The sequence below is a fragment of the Colobus angolensis genome, unplaced genomic scaffold, assembly GCF_000951035.1.
Source record: "Colobus angolensis palliatus isolate OR3802 unplaced genomic scaffold, Cang.pa_1.0 Scaffold344, whole genome shotgun sequence".
Lineage (NCBI taxonomy): Eukaryota > Metazoa > Chordata > Mammalia > Primates > Cercopithecidae > Colobus > Colobus angolensis.
Window position 1 is genome coordinate 2,153,768 of NW_012116755.1, and position 12,060 is coordinate 2,165,827.

The following is a 12,060-nucleotide window of genomic DNA, read 5'->3' on the forward strand; positions in this document are numbered from 1 at the left end:
ACTCCGTCTCAAAAAAAAAAAAAAAATGGGCCTTTTATCTGAGTGGCACAATACAGTCTCATTCTACTAGCCTTTAAAGTTAAACAATAAGGACTCCTATTTCTACCTTTATAGTTGCTGTTTTTATAATTATGTGTGTTTGGCTTGCTTTTTGCAGGTAATTATCTTATAGTCATTACCAAAAAGACAAAAGTAGGTGAATTTTTCAATCATGTAATCTGGAAAGCAACAGATTTTGATGTCCTTTCTTATAAGAAGACAATGTTGCACTTAACTGATATTCAGGTAAGAACTGGAAATTGTTACTTATTGCAGAGCCCAAAGAAGTAGCATGGGCTGGGTAGAGGAGGGTGAGGGTGTTGTGGAATAGATGCTGTAATTATTTTAACAACCTATAGAGTAAGGTCACTCTACCTACTTTTCTACCTAGGCATAATAAATATTTTTTAAATCATTTGTTGCTCTTGTTTGTTTGTTTGTTTGTTTAAGATTCTTTTTTTTTTTTTTGAGATGGAGTATAGCCTAGGCTGGAGTACGGTGGCGCGATCTCAGCTCACTGCAAGCTCTGCCTCCTGGGTTCATGCCATTCTCCTGCCTCAGCCTCCCGAGTAGCTGGGACTACAGGCGCCCGCCGCCACACCTGACTAATTTTTGTGTTTTTAGTAGAGACGGGGTTTCACCTTGTTAGCCAGGATGGTCTCGATCTCCTGACCTCGTGATCCGCCCGCCTCGGCCTCCCAAAGTACTGGGATTACAGGCATGAGCCACCGCGCTCGGCTGATTCAATTCTTAAATTATGAAATGTCGTATGGAGAGAAAAGGGAAAACAGAAATGCACATGTACTCAACACCAGATTTAACTTCATATCCTCTTTGTAAAGAAATAAATTACAAATACCTTTGAAGTTCTACTCCTCTTAACTCATTCTCTTCTTTCCCAGAGAGGTTTTCTCTATTTTTACCACATGTGAATGTAAGTGTGTATGTGTGTTTATGAAATGTGTATATATTCTTTCAGGCAATTTTCCTTTTGCACTATTCCTGTATGCACAGATTTCAGTAACCATGGTTTAGTTAACACCAATCCCCAAGCAACATGGCTTAAATTTCAGTTACTACAGTTTATTAACTGAAGAATTAACCCACCAAAGATGAACGTGCAAAAGACAAAAAACAACAACTCTGGAAGAGAAATTGAAATTGAACATAAATGGAGCATAGAAGAAGTAGCTGACCATGGGAATGCTGACACTATCACCATTCAAAGGACTGTAGGTATGCAGCCAGAGGTCCTAGTGCAGGCGAACTGACCGACGTTAATGATGGAGTAGCTGTGACGAAAAGGATGACAGTATCTCAGAGGAACTGACGCCTGCAACAGACTTCTCATTAAAGGAAACCTTGGAGATATTTCCCAATGTTGAAAGTGCAAAGGATAAAATGTCAGAAGTTGGTTTAGACTTAGGAAGGTGTGTGACAATTCACCAGGGATAGAAGAGATATTCTGTATCTTAATTTATATGACAAGAAGAAGGCAAGCACTGTTCAAGTCTCTTGATAAGTTTTTTTACAAAGAAATAAAATATTTTTTATTCTCAGTGTTTCTGATGTTTTACAGTGTGCTAAATATTAGTTTTACAATTTATTCGTTTCTTTACTTATAATAATTTGCTATATATGTAACTTACAAGTTAATGTCTACAACTTATAACTATATAAGTAAATATAACTTACAATAGAGTTTTTAATGTTTTGACAAAAAAATTTTTAAAGGTCATGAAACAATCATAGTTTTTACAGTTGACTGTTAAGATAGCTTAAGATTATTAAGATTAAAATCACATGGTAATTTTTACAGTCCCACTTTACAAAGTGAAGACTGCCTGTATTCATGTTTAAACAGGATCTGTTTTTGCTCATGAATGGCGTTGCCCTGTTCTGATTCTTTGACTCTTACTTTTTAAAGTCAACATTGTTTAGAGATATACCTATTGAGAGTGATTGTTTTCTTAATGTAATTTTAGTTATGTGTTTGCTATTTAAAAGTTTTACGTTATATTTTTACACACAATTTATAAGAATGTTTGTTTCTAGAAGAAAATGTATTAAAACATATAACTTAGGATAAATATTTTAAAAAATAAAATTATAGCACTGCCTAACTAAGTAAAACTACAAGATATGCTTGTTATACTTTAGAATTTCTTTTTTATTATATATATATTGAGAAATATATATCAATATATTCATTCTCTACTAGGCATATTTTAAAAAAATAAAAATGGCTGTATTTATTTAATAGACCAGTCATATTTACTTAGACAGTTTCTTCTTGATTGTTATTCTTTGTTGTCAAGCTGTGTAGCTAATTTTAAAAACACGTCTGAGCACAAATAAAAAATTTTGTATATGTAGATTTGTAACATGTAGATTAACAAGTTAATCATTTAGTAATGGTTAAACGTTACTAAACATTAACAATTGCTTTTTAAAACAAGGATAAAACCAAATGTCAATATTGGTATTCATTGGGAAAGCTAGTTAAAATGGTTTTCCAAGAATAAAGATAAATATTGCTTTTACTGGACTTTTTAATCTCTGTTTTAAAGGAAAAGAATTCCATTTTACTTCTCATCCATCCCAAACCAGGGAACGTTTCTTGAGAATGAGGATTATGTTATTATCTTGTTATTTGCGTTATTGGGCCCCTCATAAATGTATGTTTTATTTGTCAAGTGAAGATAGCTATGCTAACTTAGCAGGGCTGTTGTGAAGATTAAAGAGAGTCTTAGGAAAATAACTGGCATATAGTAGATCATAACCGAAGGTGATGTTTTGTTAAAACCACTCTTCTGCCCTTTAGAATAAAGTTTGTAAAGGACACAAAGGGGAGAAGTCCTACCTAATCAAGTTATCTAATAGTACCCTACAGTGTTTACTGAGTATCTTCTGTGTGTCAGGAACTGTCCTACGTCCCAGGGAAATGGCGAGCATCCCCCTTACTGGCTCAGTCATTGTGCCAGTAGTCTTTAATGAGACTGGACTTAGCAGGATTTAATTTGTATTCTTTTCTCATGCTGACAGATTCCTTTTCAATTATGAACTGTATTGATTTTTCTTTGTTTACAGTTACAAGATAATAAAACCTTCCTAGCGATGCTAAACCATGTCTTGAATGTGGATGGATTTTACTTTTCAACAACTTATGATTTGACCCATACTTTGCAGCGGCTATCCAACACTAGTCCAGAATTCCAAGAAATGAGTCTTTTGGAAAGGGTAAGCTTGTTCTTCAGTTATTTTTATTTTTAGTATTTTGAAACGGACATGTCTCTGTTTCATGCATAAAAATTTATATTGATTTTTCTCAGTCCTGGCTATATGTGAGAAACATGTATGAGGCTTTGAAAATATACCCTATTTTAAATATACATCACAATCCCAGCGTGAGAGTCCTTGAATCTGTGTACGTATACAGCCAAAATTGAGAACCACTGGTGTAGATATTCAGAAATCTTTGTATAAACACAGAAGTAAGTTATTAGAGGAAAATCTTTCAGAATTTGTATTTTGCATAACTATTACAAGGCTACCAAGTGCTAACTCTCACATGTAAAATCTTCAAACTAGCATTGCATTCATTTGTAATTTCTTAACTCTCAACTCTCAGTGTTCGGTAGTGCAGCAGTTACATTAGCAGTGTAATTAGGCTTATAAAATTCATATTCTAATAGTTGATACTTCTGTAGTGATGGTTATTTATAATTTTTATAACAAAATGTAACAAAAGTCACTAAGAATTTGGAAAATGTCCTTTTAAAGTTTTTTTTTATTTTGCTTTTTTTTTTTTCCTTTGAGACAGAGTCTCGCTCTGTCACCTAGGCTGGAGTGCAGTGGTGTGATCTCAGCTCACTACACCCTCTGCCTCCTGGGTTCAAGTGATTCTTGTGTCTCAGCCTCATAAGTAGCTGGAATTACAGGCATGTACTAACATGCTTGGATAATTTTTAGCGTTTTTAATAGAGATGGGGTTTCGCCATGTTGCCCAGGCTGGTCTCGAACTCCTGGCCGCAAGTGATTAACCCACCTCATCCACCCAAAGTGCTGGGATTACAGGCGTGAGCCACCGTGCCTGCCCAATCTGCTTTTTTTTTTTTTTTTTTTAAATATACAGTGAATGTATCTTTAAAATTAGGTTTCAGATGATCTCAACTTAAAGTTTCTTTTGTTCAGGAACCTGGATAATTGCTGCCTTAATTTTTTTGACACACCTTAGATGTGTTTAATGAGAAGACAGAATTTAAAAGGTCCTTCCATGTTACCTATTAGGTTGGACATGTGAAATTGTCAGTAATTGCCCATTTTTAATCAATAAAAATGGTTATTTCTTATAGTTCAACCTAAATTAATATTTTAGTTGACTGGCTTTTTTGGGTAAGATTTTACACTCAAATTTAGTAAAATTGTATGTAGCCTTAGATGGAAGTTTAGATGCAGGCTAAGCATTCAAGAAACTTGGCTTTTAACTACAAAGAGACTTGCTTTTAAAAGCAGTTGCTACATTCTCCATTTGTTTGTGAAACATCTCTACAACGTCAGCCATGTACCAGGCACTATACTAGCCCCTGGGGACCCAGAATGAAGGTGTGGACCCTGTCTTATGGGAGCCTACAGACCGCCAGGGAAGTGGTAGTCAAAGAATGGTTGCTATAATGGAGATATGTACCAAAGTGAGGTGGGATCCTGAAGGAATGAGGGTCTTTGCCTGGGGTTGTCAGGGACAACTTTATAAAGAAAGGTATCTATAGAGGACAGTAACTTTACACAGAAAGATAACTTTTGAGCTGAGACTTGATGAAGATTTGTTTGTCAGGTGACAGTGGGCCAGGGAGGGTTCCAGGCAGAGGTGGTGGCAGAGGCTAAGCTGAAGAAAAAGCCATCTCATCTGTTGGATGAGTTGGGGATTTTTTGTCAGCTTATCAGAAAGTCAGCCAAGTGTGGTGGTTCATGCCTGTAATCCCAACACTTTAGATGGCCGAGGCAGAAGGATAGTTTGAGTCCAGGAGTTCAGGACCAACCTGGGCAACAGAGGGAGACCACATCTCTACAAAAAATTTAAAAATTAAACAGGTGTGGCGGCACACACCTGTAATCCCTGCTACTCAGGAGGCTGAGGTGGGAGGATTGCTTGAGATAGAGGCCGCGGTGAGCTGTCATCACGCCACTGTACTCCAGCCAAGGCAACAGCGAGACTGTCTTAAAAAAAAAAAGTTAATGTTTTTTTAACTTGGGAATCATACAAGTGATAAATGGAACATATATACCCTAAATATTTTAACTTAAAACACAAAGTTTTACATTGGTCAATATTTTTATGTACAGCCATAGGATTTTCTTTGTTTTTGGTTCCTTGATTCTGAATTGTCTTCCCTGTGTAAATTACATCCATAAGGCTTTCCCATTTGGGCCACTTTAAAGACTTTGACACTTACAGAGAAATCTGTATGCAGAATCCTATACATTTTTACTATGTTCTTTTATGTATTTTTAGTTGCCACTCCCACTCTGAATTCAACAGCAGTTTTGTTTTAGCAGCTTGCCTGTTACCAAGTTATATTCCAAATCATTTAACTTTATAGAAACAGCAGTCTGTTTTTAGTCTTATTTTATTGATTTATAAAATATTTAGTTAAACTATATAATAAAATAATGAGTATGACTGGCACAGACCACTCGGGAACACACATTTGAATATCAGGAAGTGCGATTCAGCTGGTTGTGGCCAAGTGCAAAAACCATTCCCTGTGACTTTTAGAGTTGGGGGTGTGGGTGGTTCATTTGGTATGCTTCATAAATAGAATTGATTAATTTACTGAGTAGAGTCGATTATTTTGTTTGTTTTTTCTTTTTTGAGACAAGAGTCTTGCTGTGTGTCGCCTAGCCTGGAGTGCAGTGGTGCAGTCTTGGCTCATTGCAGCCTCCACCTCCCAGGTTCAAGCGATTCTTGTGCCTTAGCCTCCCCAAGTAACTGGGACTACAGATATGTGCCAACACATCTGACTAATTTTTGTATTTTTAGTAGAGAAAGGGTTTTGCCATGTTGGCCAGGCTGGTCTTGAACTCCTGACCTGAGGTGATCCATCTCCCTTGGCCTCTCAGAGTGCTAGGATTACAGGCATGAGCCACCACGCCTGTCCCTAAGTAGGGTCCGTTAAATATAGATTGTTGAGGGAGCTTCTTCTGTATTTATGAAAGTCAGAGTGGCCAGAGATGAGATCAGAGAGTTAATTAGGGACTGCCAGATCCTAGGACTGATTAGGCCATGCAGAGATTTGGTTCTTTAGATGACAGAGTCGTTGAAGAATTTTGAGCAGATAGGAGACAGGACATGTTAGAGAACTCCTACTGGCAGTGGCAGTATTGTGGAAAAATGGGTGGGGAGGGCTAATGTCTAAACTGGAGGCAAGGGAAGCTGTGTTAGTAGTTAGGCTGGAGTCAAATGTTGGTCAAGGATAGTGGAAGTAGAAATGTAAAACAGATGGATTTTGAAGAAGATTTAGTACTTGAAAATTAAATGAAAGGGAAAGAAATACCCTAAGACTCCTCCCAAGTTTCTGTCTGGCCTGAGACAATGAGACAGGAATGTCCACAGGAGGTACAGATTTGAGGGGGAGATGTATTTTGTTTGAGACCTGTCAAAGAAGACATTGATCGGTGTCATTTTCTTTCTGTAGAAAGTAAGCTTGGCAAGAGATATTTTATTAAATTTTAAAACTTATCTCAGGCAGATCAGCGGTTTGTATGGAATGGTCATCTTCTAAGAGAACTTTCTGCACAGCCAGAGGTAATGTACACTAAATAAAATCTGCTTAATCGTTGCAGTCCAAGCTTTAATTCAATGCATGTTATAAAGTGACTTCCTAATCACCAAGAATTTTGAGAAACAAATCTAATTTAACTTTGTAACTTACAAACTTGGATCAAGTCTACCCTGGCACATCATTCTAGGTTGAAGAAGCCTAATTATTTTACTCTGATCTTCTATAGAAACCTTAAGTAAAAATACATTGCTTTGTCTAAGAGAGATACAGTGGGTCTTGGTACATGGATAATGAAGAAATGAGGGGCCAGAGCCAAGTTCCCTGGCCAAGGGGAGAGCTCTGTTTTTGTCTTCCTTTGGGGATGAGACTCCCTTCAGTCACCCAGGAGAGACATGCACAGGCACCACCTTCTTCTGTCCTTTGTTTGCACATACGAGGTGTAAACAGGGAGGCCCAGCTAGGGAAACATGATATATTACTGAATCTAGGTAAATAGATGTGTCTAATTACTTTATTTCTTGTCATTTGCTATGCTTTTTTTGGAAAAGTAGTTTGAGCTGCAAACAATTAGCATGGGATATCTTTTCCCTGGAGGAGTGAAGTTGTAGGCAAAGACTGAAAAGGAGGTAAACATTCTGTAACTTCATGTAGCTTTATTAGTGTTCCAAAATCTGTGAATATTCAAGCTCAAATGATTGTAATGCATACTTAATGTTACATTAGAGAAATTTTTTTAAAATTATGTTACCCATAAGTTTACTACCTTGTTATGTTTGTATATTACCTCCCTATGTGTACATATTTTTATATAGTGCTCATTTATTTTTAAAGTGTATTTGTTCTAAATATGTATCTTCATTTCAGGTTCATCGGTTTGCCCTTCCAGTGTTACATGGCTGTATCCTTACATGACATTACTCTTTAGTTTCTAGATGCCTTTATTTAAATTTTATTATAAGGCAGATTTAGAGATAGTCTCAAATACTCCATAAGGAGAGTATTTCAGAATTAATAGAACTTGCTGTTGATAAGAAAATCAAACTCATTGCCATTTTGGTTTTTTTTTTTAGAATGAACTTTTCAGACTATACGACTCTCTCTCTGTTCAAGAGTTCTGGGGCTGGTTGTTTAAAGAGAAGGAATATGTTTACTGTATTTTGCCTTTATTTGATGTTATCTTTTATCAGTAAATTACACATAAGTAGTTTGGACCTGGGTGTTGAAAACTTTCCTTAGTACATAATTTGAAAAGTTAGACTTAGGCCGGGCACGGTGGCTTGCACTTCCAGTCCCAGTTACTCAGGAGGCTGAGGTGGGAGGATGACTGGAGTCCAGGAGTTTGAGGCTGCAGTGAGCTATGATGGCACCACTGCACTCCAGCCTGGGTGACAGGGTCAAAAAAAGTGTGACTCAGACACTAGTGTGGGTAATAACTTGGAGAAGAGAATTACCATTAAAAATTTTATTTGTCATTTGAAATAGTGACAGATAAATGAAAATAGGTAGAGTACAAAGAATATTGCCTAGGGGAGAAATCAGAGTACAGATACAAAATGAGTACTGATTATCTAATAGTAGGTTCATTTTAAAAACAAATCTGTATCATAGACATCATAATAAAAATAAAGCAGCCAAGTGCGCTGGCTCTTAAAGGATACATAAGCACAGTATATGCCGATGAGTGCCTATCCAGTCACGTGCCACATACTGACATTTCAGTCAGTGACAGACCACGTATATGGTGGTGGTCCTACAAGATTATAATACCATATTTTTACTGTATCTTTTCTATGTTTAGATATGTTGAGATACACAAATACCATTGTGTTAACAATTGCCTACAGTATTTAGTACAGTAACATGCTATACAGGTTTGTATCTAAGGAGCGATGGGCTATATACCATGTAGCCTAGGTGTGCAGTAGGCTGTGCCATCTAGATTTGTGTAAGTACCCTCTATAATGTATAGGATTGTCTGACGATACATTTCTCAGAATGTATCCCTATTAAGTGATGCATGACTGTAATCAGGATTGTGCTCTGCAGAAAATGGTGATGACATCTTTCTATCAAGCACATGTAAGAAGCTTATCAGTACAAGTCTATTATTTATTTATTCATTATGTTAATATAATTTCACTAAACTTACGCTTGTTATACTTAAAACCCAAAAAGTTATGGAGGAAACATGTTCCACAGTTACAGGGGAATAAAAGTTAGAAAATTCTGGGATAAAAGCTCATTTATTTTTGCTTCCCCAAACCCCCACCCCAAGCTTTCCATGTTGTCCTAAGGACAAAATAAGAATAAATGTGTTTATTCGGCTGAACGCAGTGGCTCACGCCTGTAATCCCAGCTACTTGGGAGGCTGAGGCAGGAGTATCACTTGAACCCAGGAGGCAGAGGTTGCAGTGAGCTGAGATCGCGCCACTGCACTCCAGCCTGGGCAACAGAACAAGATTCTGTCTCCAAAAAAAAAAAAAAAAAAAAAGTGTTCTTATTTAGTACCTTAAATGATTTGGACCAACTGTGGTGTTTTTTGTTTTTTGTTTTTTCAAAATGAGATTGTGAATGGACAAACAGTATTAAGTGAGATTATAGAACCTTTTTTTCTAGGCAATTTTAGAAACAGCTTACCCATTTACCTTTAAATTGAAAGCTTTAAATGAGCTTTTCTTTCGTGTGGTTTGTTGACTAGAAGTAAACTCATATGTTTCACACACAGAGACATTAATAAGTAAAATGACCCCAAGACAGGAACATGACTGGAATAGAGAGTGGACAGAGAGAGGCGGGAGCTGTGTTCAGAGAATTAGCTCAGCCCAAATGACTCAGGGCCTTATAAGCCATGGGAAGAACTGTGGCTTTTACTTTAAATGTGGTGGGGCCAGGCATAGTGGCTCATGTCTGTAATCTCAGTGCCTTGGGAAGCTGAAGCAGAAGGATCCTTTGAGGCCAGGAATTCAAGACCAGCCTGGAGAACATAGTGAGACCCTGTCTCTACAAAAAATTTTTTAAAATTAGGCATGGTGGCATGTGCCTATGGTCCCACCTGCTCAGGAGGCTGATTCAGGAGGATCACTTGACCCCATTTTGAAGCTGCAGTGAGCTATGATCACACCAGTGTACTCTAGCCTGGGTGACAGAGCAAGACCTCTACTCAAAAGATTTTTGAGAAGGGGAAAATTAGTGAAGTTGCGTGCTAGAGTGATGTCCAAGAATGTGTGAGGTGGGTGGGGTCAGTGCACAGGTAGATGGCCTGGTGTGGACTGCTCACCTCCCACTGTAGAAGGGAAGCAGATTGGATGTGGATGCTGGTGGGTGTGTAAACGTGATCGGGGCCTGTGGAGGGCTTTTATTTTTACAGCGCCATATAAAGTGACATAATGGGCTGTGAGTGGGATGAGACAGAAATGTTGCAGGTTGAGGGGAGTATGTGAAATGGCCATCCTGGAGAAAAGGCGTGGATGTCCCTGGGAGTAACTCACTGATGAAAGGCTAGAAGTAAATACATTCACATTTTAAAAGTTAATGCTGATGGGATTCAGTTTTTGTTTTACTCTTGTTCCTTTCATGCTTTCTGAATTCTCTAATGTGTATATGTTTTTGTCTTACAATCAGAGGAACATGATTCTTAAAGGAGTCAGTCATATTCTCTGCTAGATTTAAGAGCAGGCTTATCTGCTCTGCTCGTCTTTGTGCCCTGGCTCAAAATAGATAATTTGGGTGAGTAAGGGAGCAAATGCTACCTTGGAGTCTTCTCTAGTGCTGTGGGCTGCAAAGGAAAGTGAATTGGGAGCTCAAGAGGAGCCCTTATCAAGTCTAATGATACCAGGTAATAGAGATGAGTCATTAGCAACTCAACTCATTGTTGATGTCATTAGGTACCATTTTGAAAATCATTTGGTGTTCTTTTGTGAATTTGCCAGCACTTCTCCAGTGCCTACTCAATACATTCATACCAGGAGGTCTTTCCAGAATGTTCACAGTACCATGTTAGAGCAATACCATGAACATCACAAGGGCTTGAAGTTTATAAATAGTGTAGTTTCATTTTTACAAAAAAGCAAGCTGTGTGTTTCTAAGTCGTGGTTGCATGTGATGAAACTAAAAAGATAGGAGAATGGTCTCCATAAAACAGAATAGTTACTTCTAGGTGAGAACACAATTGGATAGAATAGGGAAGGAGCAGATAAATAGATTCACGGTTTTGGTACTGTTTTGAAGTTGGATGGTAGGTTCACAAATATTTTATTATGCTGTTACGCTTTATAATGGATGCATCAAATTATATTAAGAAAAAGTATTACATATAGAAAATGCCATAACCAAACCTCAACAAATGTGGAAGGAGAAAAAGTAAGGCCATTGAAACAATAAAATCTTTCTGTCATACCCCCTTGCTCCCCCAGCCACAGTGTGGCAAACATTAAAAAGCAGACAATAAATTAGCCAGACATGGTGCCTGTAGTCCCAGCTACCTGGGAGGCCAAGGCGGGAGGATGGTTTGGGCCCAGGAGTTTGAGGCTGCAGTGAGCCTTGATGGTGCCACTGCACTCCAACCTGGGTAGCACAGCAAGAGCCTCTCTCTCAAGTAAATAAATGCATAAATAATTTTTTTTTAAAAAAAGCAGACAATATCAAATGTTGGTAAAGGTGAGAAGCCAAAGTAATTCTTGAAACAATATGGAATTTCCTAATAAGATCAGATGAGGAATATACTCTGTAACCCAGCAGTACTGCTCCTTAGAGCCACTTCTGCTTGTTCTGTACAGAGATGTTTATTGCAACACTGTTTATAATAGTAAAACTGGAAACACCTGGCATGTCCATGGACAGTAGAATGGATAAGTAACTGTAATCTAGTCATGTAGTAGAATATTATACAGCCATAGCAGCAGCAAATGAACCTCCTGAATATAATGAGCAAATAAGGAGAACTGAAAGAGTACATACAGGTTCATTCCTGTTATGTTAAAAAAAAAAAAAAGCCAAAAGCTGTGCAGACTAAACAGGAAGTTGTTTAGTGGCAAGACTAGAAAGACAAGGGAATGATGAGCTGAGTGGATAGTAGTTACTTCTTAGAGAGCAGTAAGGGAGCCACACAGAAAGGTGCTTCAAAGATGCTAGTGGGTACAAAGGGGTGTGTGTATGTGTAATTTTTAAAATTATGATCAAATATATTTAATAAACAGTTTGCCTTTTTGATCATTTTTAGATGTGTAATTCAGTGAGTGGC

At 37.6% G+C, this 12,060-nt stretch overlaps 1 protein-coding gene across 3 annotated transcripts in view; it reads left to right on the top strand.

Moving 5' to 3' along the window:
* Positions 1-12,060, top strand: part of SACM1L (SAC1 suppressor of actin mutations 1-like (yeast)) — a 63,193-nt gene that overhangs the window by 17,414 nt on the left and 33,719 nt on the right. For 2 of the 3 annotated variants that reach the window (XM_011952657.1, XM_011952656.1), the window contains 4 exons: positions 158-285; positions 3,130-3,279; positions 6,785-6,844; positions 7,686-7,719. In XM_011952657.1, the coding sequence (XP_011808047.1) occupies positions 158-285; positions 3,130-3,279; positions 6,785-6,844; positions 7,686-7,719 (372 nt within the window). The remainder of the gene's footprint in view (positions 1-157; positions 286-3,129; positions 3,280-6,784; positions 6,845-7,685; positions 7,720-12,060) is intronic. The other variant, XM_011952658.1, reaches the window with a different exon arrangement.